Below are 24,009 nucleotides of genomic sequence, written 5' to 3' on the forward strand. Positions count from 1 at the left end.
CAATTTTTAGAAGCAAGTCGATAACAAGATAAAAAGAAAAAAAGATAAAAAGTCGATAATCTGGGTTACAGATTATCTAAGTTGTTTAGAATACCCAACGCCAGAAAAACAAAGTGACGTAACATATGTATAGGTTTTGGGGGACATGAATTGTCCTGGGTTCTGGTCCCTGTGGGATGGACCTTACTCAAAATATTTAACACTTGCCTCATCCATTAAATAAGGATAGAGTTTACATAATAAATGAGAGTTGTTTGTTAAGCACTAAGCACAGTATGTAAGATACACAGGAAATACTCAAAAAACATGGTGACTACCTAATTTCTCTCTTCTATTTTTAATGAGGACAGTCAATCTTTTCCTGTTAAAAGGTACCAGACTGGAACCCTAGTTCATTATAACTAAACACTGCTCACAGGTGAACAGGGTAAGAGGCATCGAAAGCACCGTCGCATAAATATTTTGGTGGGGGCCTGGACCAAAATGCTGCTGAGCTATATATTTTCCATGTTATCAAATTCCTCCATCACTCTTCTTACTAAAAAAAATAGAATTTTTTAAAGGATTTTCTCAGATTCTACACACCACTGGTCAAGTATGTATGGCTGCAAAATGTTAATTTCATCTTATTCTTCTTTCTTTAGTGTCAACTTTTCTTTACTGCTTAAAGCAGCAACCCTTAAGACTACGCCCTACATGTGATGTTGCTATTCTAATTTAATAAAACAGTAATAACTGTAAGAGCTAACTTATTGGGCATGTGTTAAATGCCAGAAACCATTCAAAGCTTTATTACAAATAAGTCGAATATTAACTTATTTCATTGTCAAAAAATGAATGAGTCAAGGAGGTACAGAGAGGTAATGTATCTTGCCTAAGGCCACAGAGCTAGTAAGGAGCACAATTAGGATAAAGAAAATTCACCTTTTAGCTAACAGAAATGTCACACAGTATTGATAAAGATGTCAAAATATTCCTAAGCTATTGTAAGAGGATGTTAAAAAGGAAACTTAAGCTGAAGTCCCAAGGTGCTAAATATCAAATAACAAGGTGAATTTTGAGACTACATCCTGAAGGAAGTGGATATGGAAAATGACTTGCCAGGTCTTGAAAACCCTCCCAATTAAGAGAGGATTTCTTGAGGAGGAATTTTTTGGCAAGAGCTGGATTATGAGTTCGGGGTGCTTCCATCCTCACCACTGGTCCAAAGAGAAGAACTTCACAGGGGGCAGGTTATGAGCTTTGTGCCCAGCAGCTCGGCCTGGGATACCTACAGGCAAAAGTGAGTGGCTGCTATTCCTACTGGAGGGGCAGGTGACATCCACCTCTATTTGTAAGGTTAACAGGGCACAGGAGGACGGGTCGTTTGCATTAGATGTGGGCCACATAAAGAGAGGGTCCTAAAACAATGGCATGGAGGGGAGATGGGACAGCATCAGGCAGAGCCTATCTGGACTGCTAAAAACCAGAGAGTGGGTGAGGCAGTGTATGCATCTCAGGAAGGGCAGCTGAATGCTTCTGGAGGAACCACGAAAGGAAGGGGTGCTTTAAACATTGGGGAAGCCCAGAAACCTTGAAGCCATCCTAGGATGGTCACCAGTGCGTCTGCCTTCTCACCTCTTCTCGGGCTCTTTGACCCTTGTAGAGTCAGAAGACATCGTGTTCAAGGATGTTGTAACTTCAAGTCAGGGTCAGAATATTATTATACGGTACCAGGCATTCTAGTTATTTAGATTGTTTTTCGTTACATGAAATTGTCACATAAATTTAAGAAAAGTAAAGTTTTACGGTTGCCTGAGTTTTCTTCCTTACTCATTGGGTAAATGGCTTCTACTGAACAAATTTAAAGATACACTTTAAAAGGATGGGAGAGACCAAAATATAGTTGCCTTTTGTTTATGCTCTGCCTATGCGTCATGCTTCTTCAACATACTAGTTACAATAAGAGTTTATTTTTCTGAAAATAAAAACCCGTATCTCAGTGTCTAAGGAAACAAAAACAAATATACAGAAGGGAAATCTAAAATTGAAGTGCTAACCCTAATAATAGTTCACAGTAGTGATTCATTTCTAACTTCAACAATCAGTGCATCTCAAAAGCATCACCAAAGGCAGAAGAGATGAAGAAAAAACATCTAGCATGTTATGGGAACAGCAATATATATAATCAGACATAGAAGAAATGGTATTTTTATTTTAAAAAGTTTAATTGACCACAATTGTGAAAACCTGGAGGCTTTCCAACAATGTCTCATGGCTTTTCTGTATGTGGATGAGAGAATGAAGATTTGTGTTTGAAACACTGTATTCCTCATCACTACTCATACATTGTTGCTTAAAGGAAAAATAACTTCTTCCTCCCAGACTGGTTTTGTATTCATCACAGATTTCAACAGAATCATTTAGGTAAAGGTAAGGGGCAAGTAAGTATATTAAAGCAAGTGAAAATACTTTAGCTCTGGTAAGCAGGGAGGAGCTACGTTCTTCCGGCTTTTTTTAGTATTTTACTTTTTTAAGTATTTTAAATACTTAAAATATCCTTGAACGAAGTGCTGACAATCTTGTAAGCTGAAATAAATCCTAGATTGGAGACAGTGGATGAACTTAAGTGCACAGATTATTTCCATCTGCTGTTGCTTCTCCCCCGCCCACCTTCAGGATCCAAGTGTTTTGATTCCCATAGGGAAGAGTAAAGTATTATCATCTATGTTTAAGAAAGAATTTCATTTCCCTTACCTATACTCTTAAACCAATGAGTAGGTCTGCCTTTTACCGAGTCGCCTGAGAAATAGAGGGTGCATAATGGCTAACACACCCTGGGGGGGATCTTATGAAAAGCCTCTGGAGAGAAAACTGCATTAAGTATATTTTTACAAGTAACTCATTCTGCTGTTATCATTAGGACCTATGGTTGGGTTCTGAAACACCAATGACATTTTTGACTTCCTGCCTCTTTAAAGCTGATGCCTGCTAACACTGATTTGCATGCGACCCATTTGGTAAAAATAACCTTTTAAAAATAGCAAAGTAATTTGGAATGGTTTAGAATAAAATATATATTCTCTCTCATAGTTTTCGCTTATTTCTATAATTAGCTGCACAGCAATGAGAAAAAACTATATGAAAACATTTCTACCTTTTGATATAAGTCCAAGTTCTACAGTAGAAGTTATTTACATTTTAAGCTGTGTTTGAGTAAAAACAGGGTTTATTTAAATATAACCATAATCTCCATTTCATATTTTACTTGTTATAAATTACAAAATCTAAATCCATTGTACTTAGAGACTCAGTTGGCTAACACTGTCAAGTATTAAAGATGATTTTCTTTTTCTTCTCCAGCATTTTTGACTTGCATCTCATCAGAGCTTTCTGCCAGGAACTCGCTGGGCTCCCTGTAAATTTTTTTGTGTAAGCCACTTTACTGAGGTATAACTCCCATACCTAAGAATTCACCCAATTAAAGAATACGATTCAATAGTTTTGTTTTGTTTTTAGTATATTCAGAGATACATATAACCATCACTACAACTGATTTTAGGACATTTCACCACCTCAAAAATGCCTTTAGCGACTATCCCCTTACCCAGCACCCTACCCTCTCTGCTGTAAGCAACCCTAATCTGCTTTGTTTCTACAGCTCTGTCTGCTTCGGACATTTCACATGAATGGAAACATATACTACTTGGGTTTTTGTGAGTGGCTCCTTTCACTCAGCATGTTTCCAAGGGTCATTCATACTTGCACACATTTATCAATACTTCCTTCCTTTTTATGACTGAATACTTCTCCACTGTACGGATATATCTTTGTTTTTCAAAGACCATTTGGACACTGGGGCCATTACAGAATGGTTCACTTACCAACACACACGCGTCCGTCCACACCCACAGCCAGGCCTGGGGGACAGTCACAGCGGAAGGAGCCTTCGTTGTTGATGCAGTGTCCATTCATGCAGATTCCTGGGGTCTGGCACTCATCAACATCTGCCCAGAGGGGAGCACAACCCAGGTCATTATTGAGTACATTTAGCCTTATTACAGAGTTTATCTGTTTTCACCACTCTAGACTGTCAACCTTTTGTTTTCCATTTTATAATTTGTGGAAGGACACATAGATATAACAAATCTTACAGTTAAGAGTAACTCTTTTTTTTTTTTTCAAGATTTTTATTTATTTGAGATAGAAGGAGAGCGAGAGAGAGAAAGTACAAGCAGGGCGAGAGGGAGAAGGAGAAGCAGACTCCCCGCCAAGCAGGGAGCCTGATACAGGGCTCAATCCCAGGCCCCTGTAATCACGACCTGAGCCAAAGGCAGACGCTTCACCAACTGAGCCACCCAGGCGTCCAGTGCAACCCTTTCAAACACATTTTCAGAAAGACTGACTGAAAGTTGCCTCACTTTACCCATTAGGGAAAAAAAAGAGCCTCACACACACATTTTTCATTATCTGCCAATTCTGTTTAATATTAAATGATATTTAATTCAAGTTAATTAAATGAAACATATTCTTAAAACCAAGGTAAATGTTTGTAATTTGCTTTTATTTACACACACACATAAAATTCAAACTAAAGAGAGATGCTGTTTTAATAATAAGTTGATCAATTCATAATAACAAAATATGGGACCATCTCTCTCTCTCTTTTTTAAAGATTTACTCATTTATTTTAGAGAGAGAGTGAGCATGTGGCTGGGGGGGAGAGGGGCAGAGGGAAAGGGAGAGAGAATCTCAAGCAGACTCCCTGCTGAGCGTGGGGCCCGATGTGCGGCTCAGTCCTATGACCCTGAGACTAAGCCACCCAGGCGCATGGGGCATCTCTCCTAATTCTCAATCTGCTCGAGTTTATCAAATGTAACCCAACAATGAATGGCTTCCCTAAAAGATGAAACAGCCTTCCAAACACAGGGCCACCAAATCATGAACATTTTAAGATTTGCAGATTACAGTATCAGCAGTAAGGAAGTAAATAAAAAAATTTCAAGACAGCAGAAACTGTTGAGGTCATATTTATATGTGTGTGGAAGTTTCTTAGGAAAGGCTAAAATAGAGTTACATGCTGTAATGTAACTGTGACACCCTGGAACATAACACTAAACTCAAATCCTGTGTTAAATCCAAGTCAGCTAACCTTGAGATGACATCTCAGTCATGAGTTAAAATAGCAGAGCCACAACATTTCTATTGAATACTGTACACCCCTTTCTTGAATAGTCAAGAAGCATTTTTTATTCAGAAATAAAAGAATCAGTCTTGATCTTTCTTTCTCAGCTCTTTCCGGAATTTTGTTGAAATTATAGGAACTGGTTATAAGTACTAATGGTATTCAGATAAATTTGTGCAGTGGAAGATAGAAAGGATTCAAAGAGTTCATTTCATATAAAAGGAGAAAAGTGAAAAAAACTGCAAAACTTGTTCCAACTTACTAAATTAAAATTGTGAGTATAAACTGATATCTTATTTCCAAGAGGCACTTCTTACTAAGGTCATTGCTAGAGCTTAGCCTTCAAAATGGCTTTATAAATAAAACTGATAGGAACACTCAAATTATTTCTTCACTAAGTCACAATGTAAGATTTTTAGACAGTGATATAGTCATGATCTGTAGATTAGTTTATGGAAAGTATGTAATACAAAACAAGTAATGAATGATAGTGGAAAATCTAGCTCTCAGAGCACAAAAAAGGAAAACCTTTCAAGATTTTTTTCTTCCTCTTTTTTTTTAGGCAAGGGGTACAGAGAAATTATTTCTACATTGTCTCTTCCAGACTTGCTAGAACCAATCTGTCATTCTCTTAATTTTTCCTACACCATTATTATTTTTGTAAAGATATTACTGTTCCCTAGACCACAATGTGTGTTTTTCTAGGAAGCTTTAGACACCTGCCTCAATGAATTAGCAAGAGATGTGAATAATATGAAATCCACATGAAGAAACTGAAGTAATTCTTGCATGATTCATTCAAATAAAAAAGATGGTTTCAATCATGGTTACTTTCCCATCTCAAAACCATACATACCAGTACAGTAACGCCCATTTGGAGCCAGGACAAATCCTGGTTTGCAGATGCACTTGAAGCTACCATCTTCATTAATGCACATCCCATTTAAACACATGTTGGTAGTTGTACATTCATCATGATCTGCAGAAGGAGAGCAGAATGACTTATACCACTGGCCTTGTGGGAACCCGGTTCCCTCTCCTTCCACAAATAACCACCAATCATATTCCACTACATAAGTGAGCCATGTGCTCATTGTTTTTTTTTTTTTTTCCTAATATGAATGCCAACCAAGTGAGAGCAGATAGGGTGGAGAACGTGAGGGGCCTTTAGCCTAAGGGATATAAAGGAAAAGAATTAAGTAAATGCTGTGCTTCGTTGTTATTAAAACCATGTGAGATGTGCTTTACTTTGATTAGCAAAAATGTTTATATGATTTCGGGGGCCGGGGGAGTTTCTTCTGTAAGGGAGGATAGAGCAATGATAAACATCACTGCGAGTGAAATAATCTGGACTTTGATTAGTAGCTGAAATATCATGTGTTGCTGTGTGACTAGAGTATTTCTGTGGGGTGCTGGTATCAGCTGGTACCAGACATCACAGGACCTCAGGTTTAGAGATTTGATTATCACACATGCCAGACATTTTTATATTCCCCCAGACTGGAGGTCAGGAGGAGACCTTTCCTTACATGTTGGTGTTGTAATGGCAAAATGTAAAATCCCATAGGTGCTAATAATTACCACAAAGAAAAACTGCTACTTAGAATTAAACATGTATCACACAGAAAATTTCCAGAAGCAACAAATTATTCACTGTTATACCATTTCCAAACAATTTATCCTTTGACTTTAATAGTCTCGTGTTAAGTGCATTTATATTTTACCTAAGTCATCTGAAGAATTCTCACATATGTGTTGTGCAAGCTTTCATGGAAATGGCATATATGGTTCTAAATAAAAATGTATATCCTTTAAAAATCTTTTGCAAGGAAGCAGGCAATTTCCATACCAACACAGTTTTTTCCATCTGTAGTTAATTCAAAGCCGGCGTTGCAAATGCACTGGAAACTTCCATCTGTGTTCACGCACCGACCGTTCTTACAAAGAACCCCATTCTGGATGCACTCATCAATATCTGGGACAATGAAGGATGGCCAAATATTATTCTTTTACAATAACCACAGGTAAAAACAATAAGATAATAAATGTGATGTTCAACATCCAGTTTATTTTTTACATGTAATAAATAAGATCATGTTGCTTCTTTAGCCAAACTTCCACCTCTCACCAGCTTTTTTTTTTTTTTTTTTTTTTTTTTTTATACAGCCCTGACTTAGAGGAGCTGCAGAGGGAAAGAAAGAGGAAATTGGGCTGGAGTGTGCCAGGAAGCTGGGAGAGGTTGTCAGTGTAGGGAAAAGACTGGTGCAGCTGTTTTGGACACAATGGTCGAAGATGTCCAAAGTCAGAGTGAGCTGCTGAGTAAGAATACAGTAACCTCAACCCTCAAACTACCTGGGTTAACAGCACCATGATGAAGATGGCGGGGTGAGCTTAGCCAAGCAATGACCCACGGATAAATAGGCAATGAAAAAGAAGATAAGCGGAGTCATCTGCAGAAAGAATTGTGCGATGAGTCAGCACCGAGAGAGAGCTGGGAGGATGGTGGCTGGGGCGTGCAGCAACAAAACTGTGAATCAAGACGAGGCCTGACTTGGTGTTGGAGTATGTGTGAGGTTCAAAGAAAACAGTAGCTGAAAACGACCATAAATCTTAAGCTCCGTTAATCAGAGAGCAGGAAGGCTACTGATGTTAGTTGGAGAAAGGAAGCTGTGATCTAGAGAAGGAAGATAAACTGAATTTTTCTGCAAAGCCAGATATCACGTTGCCAGGGTTATACACGCAAATAGCGTTTATGCATAAAGGAAGCACGTCTGAGGGGAGTCTAAAATAAATCTGTAGTGGTACAACAGCACTTACTTCATTCCATGTCTTATTTTAATAAATTTACTTTTAACCTCAACAGCCCGGGTCACTATATTTCATGGAACATTTTCATATGTGAACACAAACTGCCTTACCAATGCATGCTTGCTTAGTAGGAGTCCTCTGGAATCCAGCATGACATTTACAGTAATAGGATCCAGGTGTGTTAACACAATCTCCATTAGTGCAGGGATTTGATGTGCATTCGTCAACATCTGTGAGCGGCAAAAGAAACCATTACAGACTTCCCTCCATTCCTAGAAATGTTTGTTTAAAGTACATTTAGGCCTCCCAAATTTGAGAGAAGGCCAGTTGGTGGTAATGGTCTAAAGAGCAGAATATTTATAAATGAATGAGAATTCCTTTCTTCAAATACAGAGGCCAGTGTAGAGATTTACAAAAATACTGCCTATTCGAAAGTACAAGGGAATTTGCTTTAATCAAGAAGTAATGATTTTTCAATCTGAGAAATGCACAATGATTAAAAGCTCTAAAAAGCCTCCCCCCCCCCCGCTTTTTTTTAAGCCGACACTGGAAAGACATTGCTATGGGTTCTAAAAGGCTCTAACACTTATCTGTAGCAATCTGGGCAAGTTAATAGCCTCCTCAAAACCTTGTACAGTATTGGAAAACCAATGGAAGATGCTTGAAGATAGACATTTATAGATTCATTCTGTCAATTTCATGAGCTTTAAAGAAAGAAACTGACAGACTGTGGAATTTCTTTGTTATTATGTGTTGTCCTCTATTAAATATGTAACTATATATTCACTGAGGCTTGGCTGTTTGAAGTAACAGAGGATGGGATAGAAATGGAAATTAATTAAAACAAAGTCTATTACCTTCAGCAGCCTCAGGTTTCTTTAGGACCTTAAAATGGGAACAGGATTTTTTTTTGCATAAACCAAGTTCAATGCAAATATTAGTTCTGATCCTAAATGTGAGAAACATTACTGTTTTTCATTCAAGTTCTCCTAAGGCTTGATCAAATGCAAGCCCATCACAGAATTCAGGGACTGCAAGACCAAATGGCAGACTGAACAGTTAGGACTGCTCACAGCCCAGACAAATTGCATGTGCCAGAGTCAGAAAAAGTTAAATTCATCTTATCTCAGCAATGCCCACTAAATATAATCTTGAATGCTAGTAAATTAAAAACCTTGCTGGCTGGTGAGGGCATAATGACTTGCCATTTCATATACACGTAGAAGCTATTAACATATACAATTTCAGCTAAATTGGAGAGCACAACAATCAAATGAATTCACAGGTTTACCATTTTAATAAACAAATTACTCCTTTCACAGATGTTCTTTAAAAAGGAACTGTAATCTATCAAACTCACCAACCTCATTTATATAAACACTCAGACTAAATGCAATTAAGCCCTCTCTGGTAAAGGAGGGGAACAAAAAAAAAATCTCATAGCAAATTAAATCAAAACAACAGAGAATAACAGGATTAAATGCTTTTTCAATTCATCCAAGGGCGCCTTCAGCCCATTAAGATTCACTTACATTTAAACTTTTGGTTGATAACATCAATTCTATTGAGCCAAAGGAATGAAGCAAAAGGAGAAAAGACAGAGTTTAGAGAGTTAGCAAGCATATAAAGTATACTTAGTGGACTTTCCAATAGGAATTATAACCTTGAATTTGCAGTGTTGAAGATAGCTTAAATTCTCCGGTGTACCATAATATCGGTGTTGTAGTTGCACCTTTTCAGAAGTTTCATTGTAAAGCTCTTCGTTGTAAAACTCAATTCCAGTGAAGAACATAGTATCATGCACCCAACCCCCTCTCCTGAGGTCAACTTTCCAGGAAGCCAGGCCACTTTTCAGGGCATTTTTTTTCTCTGAGAACCTGTTCCCGAGGCCCCTTGGTGCTAGGACAGCTTTGCCAATTATTTTGCCATTACAGCCATAATTCATAAATCATAGTGCACTTAAAACTTTTTAGTTTACACTGGTCAAATTATGAACTCTCTGTTCCTGGCCTGTCATCTACATAACAGAAGACCTGAACCCAAATCAGGTATTGAGGGTTATGCTAATTACGAATCATATACACGATCATTCGCTAAGCTACTCCTAAACTAAAACTACTCTCAAGAGATCATCAAAACCCTCTTCGTTATAAAATCCAATAGATTTTTTGGCCCTCATTATATTTGAGTTTTCTGCCCCATTTCACACTTGCCACTACTTTTCTCTTCAAAGGGTATCCTTGCCTAGCTTTAGCGACATAATACTTTCTGGATTATTTTGCTGTCTCACCAACGCTATTAGTGAATTTTCTTTAGGGGACTATGTTGCTGTGGCATAGGGTTCCAGCCACAGTACTACTGTTACCCTTCCACTCTTGCTGTGGTTCAGTGTGGGTGACAATACTCACCCTTCATGGTTCTAACAGCCACCTCTATGTCACTGATGCCTCGATCTGTAACTCTAGCTCTGAACACTCCTCTTAGGTTTATACCTTTATAACTCAATGTCCTAGATAACCTAACACTCCACATGTCCAAAGTGACTCCTCCCCTATCTCCTCCCAATCTGCACCTTCCTCTGCATGGGGACTACACCACCATATATCCAGTGCCGCTCAGCTAAGAAGAAAGGCGAGAGAGAGGCAGACACAGAAATCACAATATACAGGACAGGAAAAAGTAGGGGGTTCTTGAAGGGGGCTATCTCAGCAGTAGGTTAAAGGAGCATATGGAAGACCGTGCACACAGAAGAGACAGCTTGGAAATCAGCTTTGCTTCGGAAGCCTTTTTCAAAAATGACATATAGTCTAATTTGTTCCTATAGTCTAAAAGCTATGAAAAAACAAAGAAGGATTAAAGAATCATGAGCTTACCTATGCAATCCCCGTTTGAATCCTGCTTATACCCCATGTTGCATTCACATCGGTAGCTAGACACAGTAGGTATGCAACGCCCATTTAAACACAAATTAGCATGGTGCTTACAGATATCTATCGTCTGGTTCAGAATAGCTACAGAAAATCAAAGCACAAGTGGTATTTCAGCATTACAACATCGAGTACTTTTATTAAAACTGATTTTTTAAAAGGATATTTAATAGTCCATTCATTAAGTGTACATATCAAGTGTACATTATTTTTATTTTCTTAAAACTTGAATGTTGAGGATCTAAAAAATATTCCTGAGACACATGGCTGTGACTTGCATTTGTTAAGTGATACATCTGGAAACTTTGCCCATAAAGATGTCTTTTCAAAATTTCAGGAATGTTCTACTGTACATCTGAATGCTTTCCATTTTTTTTCATAACTGTGCTGAATATTCAGATATAGTAAATAGGCCATATGCCAAAAAGAATAAACATAACACTGTAGGACATCATTAAATATTATTAGCAAGAGCAGCTCTTATGAAAAGAATGAACTTAAATGTCAAGTACACCAATGCCAGTTTTGGCCTGAAACCCAAGTTATTCAACAAAAAACGGTGAGGAAAAGAAAGATATTTCATTAAAATATTTGGATAGGCACAGAGCAAGACTTATTCAATTTATCTCAGTTGAGAAATGGTTCTGGAAAATAATTCAAGGGGTGTACGAACAGGGCAGCTGCAAACGGCCAAATGAAATACACTGGAACCAAAAACATGCTCTTTAATGGCGTCATCTGGCCTGGAGTATGACCATGCTCTCATCTTTATTTTCAAAGAGAACCCGGGTCACTCTTCTTTTCTCCAATTTAGAAAGTTTATGGAACAGAAAAGTCATATTTTCCTAAGCATTTTTTACTACTACCTTGTATTTTAGACCCTGAAAGAGGTTTTTACACACACCCCTTTTGAAAAAAATGGTAGGTATTATAAAATCATTTAAGGCAGAAAAATAAAGAGTCTACACAAAAAGCGAACACTCACTTAGTCCAGTGATGATGGGCCCCTGTCCCCCGGCGCCTACACCAGCTCCCCCAACTCCAGGAGAAAAGCCATTGCTTCCAGGGATGGGGATGAAGCCTGTCCCTCCTGGGCCATAGCCATTGCCACTTGGGGCAAAGCCATTCCCCCCAGTGCCCCCAGGTCTGGAACCAGCATTCCCTGGAATCCCTCCTATTGGAAGTCCGTCCATGCAAAGTCTGCGATATTCCTCTAGAAGAAAAGAAAGTTCAGTTAAACACAGATGGATGACCTTCTGCATGATAAAAGCAATCTGTATACTCTAAGAACATTTGAGCTTATCTATATTATTTGATCTGAATAAGTAGGATATTGTCTCTTGATCCAGGTTTCCAATGCTAGGAGTAGCAGGGAAAAGCATAGATGTTTCAGAAGAAAAATAACGAAAATCTATTTGCCATATTTTAACTGAGTTGCATAACCAAAGACTTAATCTATATGTGCAGTTTGATTTTATGTCTCCAAGTGCAACTCGTAAAATTCCAGATACAACAACAAATGCAAGAAATTTACTTAAGTGGGCGAAAATGAAAGCTTTCAGTAATTCATTCTGTAGGTCTGGTTTTACTTGAAACTTCATCAGTATCGCACCTACACATTTTTCCCATCTCCTTTCTTTGCTTTAAGGGATTAGTACGGCTTCAGAATAGTATTTTTTATATATGTGGATTTTAACAGAAGACAGTGTTTAGTTAGCTTTTCAAACTGCACCTTATTTGTCCAAGTATCAGAGTTGAGAGAAAAGAAACAAGATGACAACAATCTACTTATTTCTTTATCTGTTCTCAGAATTAGGACACTAGGGTCGATAGAAATGAAAATTACTTAATTCAAACGACTGTTTCAGTACTAATATTATTATTATATATTAGTGAGACCACGAGTTTCCAGAATTACATACTATGCATTAATAGTGCTGTTTTTTAAGCTTTATTACTCAATTTTGATGTTTTACATAGCTTAGAGATTTTGAAAGAATGGGCCTTAATCTTTTTCTCCATAATAGTACATAGAGATATGTATCTTGAAAAGCAAAGTTCAAAAAGTTTAGTTATTTTCAGAATACTATAATTTAACATAAAGACAATATAATAAAACATACTGATGTGCCTTTAGGTGATTGATAAACATTAATCCTAATTTACCATTCATATCACATTAACAGGAGGAGCTACTTCTCATTCATCCTAAAGTAATTCCCTGATATCGTCTCAGTTATATGGTTAGTTACTACAGCAAAGTGAATGAGAGGTATCCTCCCACCCTTTTACTCTTAACATTCAGGTCATTAGAAAAGAGGAAATACCTTCAGGGATTGGGATACTAGAAAATAGGGGCTCTCCTGAAATAAAATATAAATAAAGTTACTCAAACATGCTCAAAGTTCTGACGTGAAAGGTCAGGAGATTTGAAAACTGAATTGAAAACACTGATGTTCAAAATAATTTTTAAAAATACTTGCATGAAGACAAGTCATAACCCATTTTCGGGAATTTCTCTGATATTAATAAAGTGTACAAAGTCAAAACTGATCTTAAATAAACAATGTCGCCCTATCCTTCATAAAAGCACCGTAGTCAGAGGGAAGACGGTGCTAGGAACACACGGATGACTTGATTTCGAGGAGAAGAACAAAGTACACTGCTGTTACTGATTTTCCTAACACTGCCTGTCCCGAGCAGACTAGCAGTCAGCCGCTCACCAGAGCCTCTGACGGGACAGGCCTCAGGAATGGTTCCGACGCCCCAGCAGCGGCCGGGCTCACAACAGCATTGCATTTTCGTCATTCTGCCCGGGAGCTCTTGTGCACAGCGGCCATTCACCAGGCCCGAGAAACACGTGCCTGTTCTTTGATCTAAACATGTGGAAATAAAACAGAAGGCATGCCAGAATTATTGCAGGTTCTTACGTCAATTAGTTTACATATCAGAAGAGGCTAAGTGAAGGGAATTATTCTACTTACCTCTAATATATCTATTTATTGTCTTAGTCTCTATGATGTTTGTTCATTTCTTTACTTATTTACTGAGCAAACATTCACTGAGCACCTACTCCATGCCATATCCCAGGGACATAGGAATGAAAGATGTGAAGCAGGTATGTGCTCCTATTACATTAAGAAGCCAACCCCAGACAGATCCAGAGCTTGAAGGAAAACAAGAACCCAACTCCAGCCTAAATTATCCAACCCCCAGTTGACCTGCAGATGCACAGTATTATTTGCCACCGAGAGCTTATGGTTGTTTGTTACACAGCAATACCTGACTGATACATTTGCTATTCTAGAAAGGGTGATCACAAACAGCTCCTCTGAGACAGGGACATCTGAGCAGAGATGTGCATGATGTGAGAGCATGAGCCACTCAGTTATGTCAGGGAAGAGAAGCTCAAAGAAGAGGATGTAGCCAGAGAAGAGAACACAAAAGGGATAGTGGAAAACTGAGCTCAGAGAGCTATCAAGGGCAAGATCATGTACAACCCTGTAGACCATGAGAGAAGGACTTTTGGGTTTCATATGGAATGCTGTAAGAGTCATTGGATGTTTTCCATTAGAGGAAAAGTAATGGTTGACATTTTTAAGAAGAGCTCTTTGGCTGCTGACAGTAGCGAGTGGAAGAATACCAGTGAAGGTAATCGGTGAGGGATGACGGCGGCTTGGATGAGGGTGGCATCAGTGACAATGATGAGAGGTACAGCCCAGAGAGTGGGGTATGAGAGCAAGAGAGTTTTGGAAATTTCCTAAGTCTTTGACATAGACAGCTGGGATGGGAAGACAAGGGGAAAGCAGGATTGAGGGACTTAGTACGAGGCTTCTCTTTAAACTGTGTTACATTTGGGATGTTGAATATAGGAGCCTGGAACCCAGAGGAATGGTCAGGCTGAAGCTATATACCTGCGAATGACCTGTGCATACAGGCAGTTGTAAGCTGTGAGGCTGGAGAGACATTTTCAAGAAGTAGGGGCAACGGATTATGTCAAATGGTGATGACAAGTCAAGTCAGATGAGGACCAAGCTGTAACTGTGGGGCCTGGCAGGATGCTACAGCGAGGAGATTTTTTGTGCATTATCTTGTACTATTGGGTGTAGGGCAGTTAATATGATCAAATAGGACTATAATAAACATCCTTCTGCCAGCAGGGTAGAGAATGGATCAAAATGGAAGATAAAGGCCGAAAGACAACATCAAAAGAGAATATAAAATGCAAAGTTGCATAGGGATAAAAGATTAATATCATCTACAAGCCCTGTGGGCTTCAACTGAAATTGCCTTTATTGTAAGCAATAAAAAAAAATTGTGGGTCTAGTTCACTATGTATTATTTAAGTTTTGTCAAGAAGCTTCAAAGAAGTTTGGTCTATGACTGCAAGAAGAAATAAGTACCACAATAATCAGGAGCTGCGTATCAATAATGCAGATGAAACTATTAATTATAAAAAATTCCATTAACAGGTAAAGGCTAATTTTTTATACTAGATACAGAGTTTAAAATAAATGTGTTATTTTCTCAAATGCTCTGTAGTGTACCTCAGGTAGCTTGTAAGTGATTGTTCAATAAAGTGAATTGGCTTTAAGGTACTTCCTGTAAGAATCAGAACACCGCCTTTCACTTCTCAAAAGAAACCTAATATGCCCCAAAGCCGAATATTAAATTTGAAGCATGCATGCGTATTTGAAAGCACTGCAGACACTTCCTAAACTTCACAAGCTGGGCTTGAACAGAATGTCACTGGGAATAAGTTCACAGGTAGGTTTCTGTGTCCAAAAATGATGCAGGAAAATAATTTTTGGAATATTTATTCCAGGAACCCTGAGTATCATATTCCTAGATTTACTCAGCTGCTACATTCCTCAAGCATAGGATGTAAATTTAGATAAGAAAGTCCTAAACTCTTAATAATCATGGTTACAAAACACACTCAGTTACTACAAAGAATGTATTTCTCTCTTCAAGTTTTCTGCAAGGAGGAGGTTGTACCACAAAGTTTGAGAAAAAATAAAAGACAAAAGTCAGAAAACAAAAGAACAAAACCACGGCCTTGAAACAGAAGATTTAGGTCTTCCATCAAAATCTTACAATTTGATTTTGCAACTATACAGAACTCTTCTTCCTCTGGAACACGGTTAGTGGCAGAATTAAAAAAAAAAACAATATATTTGTTCTGTTTCCAGCAGAACGGTGGGTTAGCTACCCTGAATGTCCCTCCCAATTGAAACATCCGGCATAAAATATGAAAAAATATTTAAAAAAATACATCAGCCGGCTGGCATGAAAGAAAGGGAAAAACAGAGTCTCACAATGAAGTGAAAACAGGAATCTTAAGAGGTAAGTGCACAGCTAGGTTTCAGCTTTAGAGCTTCTGCAAAGCTCTGGAGACTTCGAATTTCAGCCCTGGTAGTTCCATATGGTCCAGAGCATAAAAGATAAAACCCCACATTCCCCCTCCCAGCACAAAACTTCATAGGAGCTTTGCGCAGTGGCAGTATCGTAGCCAATGAGGTTTATCCAAGGTGCGATTATTGCTAATTGAAACAAAACTTCATAGGAAACTTCCTCATAAATCAGGGGTCCCAAAGAACCATATCCTCAGTACAAGGCTATAATGTATAGGTGGGAAGCTAAGAGACTTGCCTGTCTACACCTCAGGACTGAGTGGAAGTAAAAAACATCTCTCCTAAGAATCTCTAACCACAGGTTCTTCCTCAAAGAGACAGCTTTGATGTCTCAATTCATAGCAGGTTTGTGGTCTGAAAAACTTCAAAGGAAGAATAGACTCCATACAGGTCCTCAGGTAGGGATACCAAGCAACTGGCAAAAGCCAAAAGAGGACAAATGAGGACTTAATATTATGCAGGTCCCAAAGAATTCCCATAGGCAAGTCCCAAGACATAGGAGTAGCTAACAAGAAAATAAATGAGTAAATAAATAACACATAAAGAAACAAGGCTCCATGAACAAAAGTGGCTGAATAAACATCAGATATCAGAGAGAAAATGGTCAAACTGATTCTGACAATTTGTAATTATTTGTAATGACAATTCATTAAATATGAATTATAACTAAATTATATTTAACATGCTTTATTAATTTAATATCTTTCATTAAGACAATTAAAATCTAAAAATATGAACAGGTAAAAAGAGTCCATAAACTATGAAAGAAGAGACTTAAAAATTTCAGTGAAACTTCTATAAATGAAAACTATCATAACTGAAATAAAATGTTTAGTGGATATAACAAAGAGTATACTGCACATAGATGAAAAGAGATTTAGTGAGCTCCAATATATATCTGAATAATTTATCTTCAGTTTAGTTCAGAGAGATGAAGAGATGGAAAATATTTTTTTATAAAAGGTTAAGAGATATGGAGGTGAGTGTGAGAAGGTAACATATATCTAGTAAGAGTACTAGAAAGAAGTAATAAGCAGACTGGGGAGAGGCAATATTCAACAGATACTAGCTTAGAACGTTCTAACAATGTTGCAAGACAATCTCAGATCTAGGAAGTCCAACAAATCTAAAGTGGGAAAAATAAAAAGAAATCCACACCTCGCCACATCACTGTGAAATAGCAGACCAACAAAGAAAAACTGAGGGGAAAAAAAAGAGAGAAAAACTGAGGAAGTTAAAAATGGCTAGAAAGAGAGACAGATTACCTGCTAAGGAATATTTAAACCAATCACTGGCTTAATAGCACTAATGGATCCTAAAACACAATGGAATATTGTATCTTCTGTACATTATGATAAAATAGCTATCAACCTAAAATTCTTCATCCCAAGAAACCATCTTTCCAAAGGGAAAATTAAGGTGATTTTCAGGAACACACACAAAAAAGAAAGAATTTTCTACCAAAAGACTCTTGCTAAAGGAAATTTTAGAACAGGTTCTTCTTCTTCTTTTTTTTAAGTGGGCTCCATGCTGGGTGCAGAGCCCAACATAGAGCTTGAACTCATGACCCTGAGATCAAGACCTGAGCTAAAATCAAGAGTGGACACCTAACTGACTGAGCCACCTAGATGCCCCTTAGAAAAGGTTCTTCGGGCAAAAGGAAGATGATTCCAAATTGAAGGTTTGAAATATATGAAGGAATAATGAGGAAAGTAGTTAGATATATGGGTAAATATAAATAAGCACCAAAATATTACAAAGTAATAATAATGATTAATTGGTTGCAAATACAGAGTGGCAATTGGCTAGAATTTTTAAAAGTCAGGAGGGGGAGATCACAGTGTGACAATTCTAAAATTCTTTTGTTTAGATATGGGTAAAATAAAGATTAATTTTAGCCTTTAAGCTACACATGCATCTTAAAATACTAGGATGAACACTTAAACCACAGAAGTAAATAATTTCTAAACAACAAGTAAAAAAATGGAGTGTGGGGAAGGAGAGAAAACCAATAAATAAAAAAAGAGCAAAAAAGGGGAAAAAAGTAACAAAGAAAAAATAGGAAGCACAAAGAAGATAATCAAAATGCAAACATATTGGTTGCTATAATAAATACAAATGGATTTAAATCTCAATTTAAAAGACAAAGATTTTCAAACTATGAAAAAAATTTTAAAAATTTAGATTTAGGTTGTTAGAGGAGATAACATTTACAACTTAAGGAAGAAGAAAAATTGAGAGGAAAAAATACACAGCAGGCATAATATATTTAAACCTCCAACGCCTAAACAACCTAAATCTAAATTTTTTCATTATTACTAAATACCCAGTTGCTTTTCCATTATGCCATTTTTCAAATATACTGAATTATCATTCTGTGTGGATCTAAAAAGCATCTTTGTATGTCAAAGAGGGGTCTTCAAATTCAATAAATATAAATAATTACTATTTGACAAAGTTTGGAAATCTGATCAGTCCTAAGATATGTATTGGAGGAAACATGTCATTTGTGAGAGGGTGGAAGAGCAGAAAGAGAGTGGATTAGAAAAATAAATCAGAACTTTTTTCATAAATTCTTCAATTAGTTTCTTCTAATAACATCAGGGAGGCAGTATCTACTTTCAATCCTGTGTGTCAAAAACATACTAGGATAAGCTACAGATCAATCTGATGCATCATAGTGTAAGGTCTCCCCAAAAATACATTTCAATGCAAACCAAGGCCTGTTTCCTTTGCATATCAGAAATTGCATGGTCCTCAGAAAGCACTGTGTTGAAAACATGTCACATGGAAGAATATCTGGAATAAAAAAAGAGGCACCCAAAAGAAGTAAGAGCTGTTTAGGCACACCATCCCTTGAAATAGGGAATTATTAGGGGCAAAGGCAGATGAGGCATAATTATGACACAACAAGGACAAATCCTTCTGATGCCTGGTGTATGTTTAACTGCAGGCCTGATATGCCAGAAGTAATGAAAACAAGTCTATTTTTCTAACAATCTATCACCCTCACTACATTCCTGAACAAGGTTTATATGAAGTCTCATTTAAAGCCCCACTATGGAAGAGGAAGCAATTCATCTTCTCTGATTAAAATTATAAATCTATACAAACTGAGGGTTGCTGGAGTGGAGGGGGCTGGGAGGGATGGGGTGGCTGAGTGATGGACATTGGGGAGGGTATGTGCCACGGTGAGCACTGTGAATTGTGTAAGACTGATAAATCACAGACCTGTACCCCTGAAACAAATAATATATTATATGTTAATTAAAAAAACAAACAAATAAATAAAATACAAACCTATCTTGAAGCAAAATAATGACACTCTTATCAGAGTATTTTCATGGCTTGACATTTACTCTAAGCTTGATTTGAGAACTAATGGTTAATTAGACGATGTGATGAAAACCTTGTAAAAGCTGGGGATTGTACCTCAAAATAAACAGACCTCCTGTTGAATGAGTGTTGCTCATTAAAAATGAAGGATTCAGCCAGAAAACACCGATAAGGTTAGCTCAGGTTAGAATACTAGTGATCCTAGGTGTTGGGTAAATAGCAGCCATTGTCTCAGGCTTCATCCCCTGATCCTGGAGGACTGCACCTGCCTCTTTGATGGTCTGGAGCCAACCTGGGTTCCCCTTGATTAATTCTGCAGATTCTTGCAATTTCTCAAATACTTCCATATAGGCTTTCATTGAAAGTTTCCATTACACAGGACTAACTAGAACTAGGAACAATGAAAGAAACAAAAGTACTGCGGCTCCTAGGTTTACTGCATCCTTTAAAATGTGAAGTGTTTCTTCCCTACTAACTTTTTCTTTCTAGGATCTTCCTTCCTTTTTTTTTTTTTTAAATTTTATTTTATTATGTTATGTTAGTCACCATACAGTACATCATCAGTTTTTGATGTGGTGATCCACAATTCATTGTTTTCCTATAACACCCAGTGCTCCACGCAGTATGTGCCCTCCTTAATACCCATCACCAGGCTAACCCATCCCCCTTCCCCCTCCCCTCTAAAACCCTCAGTTTGTTTCTCAGAGTCCATAGTCTCTCATGGTTCATCTCCCTCCGATTTCCCCCCCTTTATTTTTCCCTTCCTTCTCCTAATGTCCTCCGTGCTATTCTTTATGTTCCACAAATAAGGGAAACCATATGATAATTGACTTTCTCTGCTTGACTTATTTCACTTAGCATAATCTCCTCCAGTCCCATCCATGTTGATGTAAAAGGTGGGTATTCATCCTTTCTGATGGCTGAGTCATATTCCATTGTATATATGGACCACATCTTCTTTATCCATTCATCTGCTGAAGGGCATCTCGGCTCTTTCCACAGTTGGGCTATTGTACCCATTGCTGCTATGAACACTGGAGTGCATATGGCCCTTCTTTTCACTACATCTGTGTCTTTGGGGTAAATACCCAGTAGTGCAATTGCTGGGTCATAGGGTAGCTCTATTTTTAATTTTTTGAGGCACCTCCACACTGTTTTTCAAAGTGGCTGTACCAACTTGCATTCCCACCAACAGTGTAAGAGGGTTCTCCTTTCTTCACAACCTCTCCAACATTTGTTGTTTCTTGCCCTGTCAATTTTTGCCATTCTAACTGGTGTAAGGTGGTATCTCAATGTATGTTTTTTTTTAATTTTATTATGTTATGTTAATCACCATACATCATTAGTTTTTGATATAGTGTTCCATGATTCATTGTTTGCATATAACACCCAGTGCTCCATTCAGTATGTGCCCTCTTTAATACCCATCACCAGGCTAACCCATTCGGTACCCCCCTCCCCTCTAGAACTCTCAGTTTGTTTTCAGAGTCCATAGACTCTCATGGTTTGTCTCCCCCTCTGATTTCCCCCCTTCATTTTTCCCTTCCTGCTATCTTTTTTTTTTTTTAACATATAATGTATTATTTGTTTCAGAGGTACAGGTCTGTGATTCAACAGTCTTACACAATTCACAGCGCTCACCGTAGCACATACCCTCCCCAATGTCTATCACCCAGCCACCCCATCCCTCCCACCCCCCACCACTCCAGCAACCCTGTTTGTTTCCTGAGATTAAGAATTCCTCATATCAGTGAGATCATATGATACACGTCTTTCTCTGATTGACTCGCTCAGCACAATACCCTCCAGTTCCATCCATGTCGTTGCAAATGGCAAGATTCCATTCCTTTTGATGGCTGCATAATAAATTTCCTTGATGGCTAATGATGATGAACATTTTTTCATGTGTCTGTTAGCCATTTTGTATGTCATCTTCAGAAAAGCATCTGTTCATGTCTTCTACCCATTTTTTGACTTGATTATTTGTTTTTTGGGTGTTGAGTTTTTTGAGAAGTTCTTTATAGATCTTGGATATCAGCCCTTTATCTGTAGTGTCATTTGCAAATATCTTCTCCCATTCTGTGGGTTGCCTCTTTGTCTTGTTGACTGTTTCCTTTGCTGTGCAAAAGCTTTTTATCTTGATGAAGTCCCAAAAGTTCATTTTTGCTTTTGTTTCACTAGCTTTTGGAGATGTATCTTGTGAAACAAAAGCAAAAATGAACTTTAGGATCTTCCTTCTTAATTAAAACAAGTATCTCTGTTCCACCAGTTAACTTGTATGTGATTCTGAAGTTAAAAGAAAAATACTACTGAGTGTACTGTTGCATCCCTGTCTCCCCTTCTCCCATTAGTTAAACATTTTTAGGCATTTTGGGTTATCCCTCAAGTGTTCTGTTGCAAATATGCAGGTGCTCATGTGATCAACACCCATGGCCACACACAAGGATCTGCATGATAACAGCATATCCTGGTCATTACTCTAAATCCTTGTATGAAGACCTTCCTCATTTATTTTAAAAAGTTGTTTCCCCCATTGATTTTCATCTCTGGTCTATGTCCTGCTCAAACATCTTGATAGGCTCTCACTGCCCTCAGAACCAGTCTGAAACTCCTCAGCATAGAAGTTAAGAACATTAGCAACCAAATCTTAATCTGAACCATCTTTCTTGTTTTTTCTCCAACTATTTCCTCCCTCAGCTCTCTTTCACAGATAAACTCTTCGTACCCTCAGACACTTTCTGGGTCTGCCATCTTGCTCACACCTTTCTTCTTACTCAGCACACCCCTATTCCTTTTGTGCAGCTCCTACCTGTGTGCCAAAGTCTACAACAGGACAGATATCCTCAAGAATTTTTGACTTATAGAATCCAATGCATACAAAATGATTTAGCAGTTAATCACCCATGGCCTTAAACATTTTCTTTTACTATTATTTTTTCACATTTATGTTTTCAGGTTTTGTTTTCTTAAGAATATTCCAAGACAATATTGGGCACTGAAACTTTTGTAAGGCTCAAGAAAGTGTCCTAGGATGTTGTGGCCATAAGATTTCTACATGCTTACTCTCATTTCCTGAACTTTGCTGGGTTTCTTGCTGACTGGTACGTTCAAATCTCTCTGCTTAGGGTCCCTGCTGGCTCTGTGTTCACAACAGCAGTAGGCATACCACCTTGCATACAGAATTTGCTCATTGGTCTTATCAGTTCATTAATTACTCATTGCTGTCTGCCAGTCACTCTCTCTGCCTATATTACCATGTGGAAATCAGGTATTAATATAATGCCAGAGTATTCCAAAATGACATCAGGGTCACTAAACTGTGCTATTAAAAATGCTTCTAAGAAAAAGATTATTAGGCATGTTTCTACTCTTTTTCTTTAAATTTTTTATTGTCATGTTAATCACCATACATTACATCATTAGTTTTTGACGTAGTGTTCCATGATTCTTGTTTGTGCATAACACCCAGTGCTCCATGCAAAACGTGCCCTCTTTAATACCCATCACAGGCTAACACATACCCCACCCCCCTCCCAGATGTCAATGCTACCTAGAGCAATCTACACATTCAATGCAATCCCCATCAAAATACCATCCACTTTTTTCAAAGAAATGGAACAAATAATCCTAAAATTTGTATGGAACCAGAAGAGACCCCGAATAGCCAGAGGAATGTTGAAAAAGAAAAGCAAAGCTGGCGGCATCACAATTCCTGACTTCAAGCTCTATTACAAAGCTGTCATCATCAAGACAGTATGGTACTGGCACAAAAACAGACACACAGCAATGGAACAGAATAGAGAAGCGCAGAAATGGACCCTCAACTCTATGGTCAACTCATCTTTGACAAAACAGGAAAGAATGTCCAATGGCAAAAAGACAGTCTCTTCAACAAATGGTGTTGGGAAAATTGGACAGCCACATGCAGAAGAACGAAACTGGACCATTTCCTTACACCACATGTTTCCACTCTTTTTAGAACTGACATACATTAGTATTCTATGTTGAAAAGAAAGCTCTGTCCTGGGTATTTAAAAAAACTTGGTAAAACATACTAGATAAAATTACATCAGGCACTTGACTTTTATATTTAGTATAAAGTAAAATGGGAAAACTATCCTAGTTTGAAATTAAAATGCCCAGCTAAATGCTTCTGCCATATGAAATTGTTTTCCTACACATAAAAGAAATAAGGCAGTTTATTGATGCTTTAAAATGTGGTATAGACTCAGGATATTTTTGAACTTGAGTAAGATATCAGGGCAGCATTCAGCATATGTCACTCTCAGAACAGAGCTGCAGATAACATGCAGTTTCATACTGGAGAAAAAGTTTTGAGTCCATCCAACTCATTATTGTT

At 37.8% G+C, this 24,009-nt stretch overlaps 1 protein-coding gene and 1 pseudogene across 1 annotated transcript in view; one reads left to right on the top strand and one right to left on the bottom strand.

Moving 5' to 3' along the window:
- Positions 1-24,009, bottom strand: part of FBN2 (fibrillin 2) — a 255,478-nt gene that overhangs the window by 100,884 nt on the left and 130,585 nt on the right. Inside the window, exons 9-15 of the mRNA XM_025860885.2 lie at positions 13,623-13,775; positions 11,885-12,112; positions 10,846-10,983; positions 8,083-8,202; positions 7,014-7,139; positions 6,021-6,143; positions 3,864-3,986 (exon numbers count right to left, since the gene is read on the bottom strand). Coding sequence (XP_025716670.1) covers positions 3,864-3,986; positions 6,021-6,143; positions 7,014-7,139; positions 8,083-8,202; positions 10,846-10,983; positions 11,885-12,112; positions 13,623-13,775 — 1,011 coding nt within the window. The remainder of the gene's footprint in view (positions 1-3,863; positions 3,987-6,020; positions 6,144-7,013; positions 7,140-8,082; positions 8,203-10,845; positions 10,984-11,884; positions 12,113-13,622; positions 13,776-24,009) is intronic.
- Positions 16,386-16,464, top strand: LOC112815205 (U4 spliceosomal RNA; annotated as a pseudogene).

The sequence above is a fragment of the Callorhinus ursinus genome, unplaced genomic scaffold (assembly GCF_003265705.2).
Source record: "Callorhinus ursinus isolate GAN/ISIS: 27379988/994484 unplaced genomic scaffold, GSC_fseal_2.0 scaffold30, whole genome shotgun sequence".
Classification (NCBI taxonomy): Eukaryota; Metazoa; Chordata; class Mammalia; order Carnivora; family Otariidae; genus Callorhinus; species Callorhinus ursinus.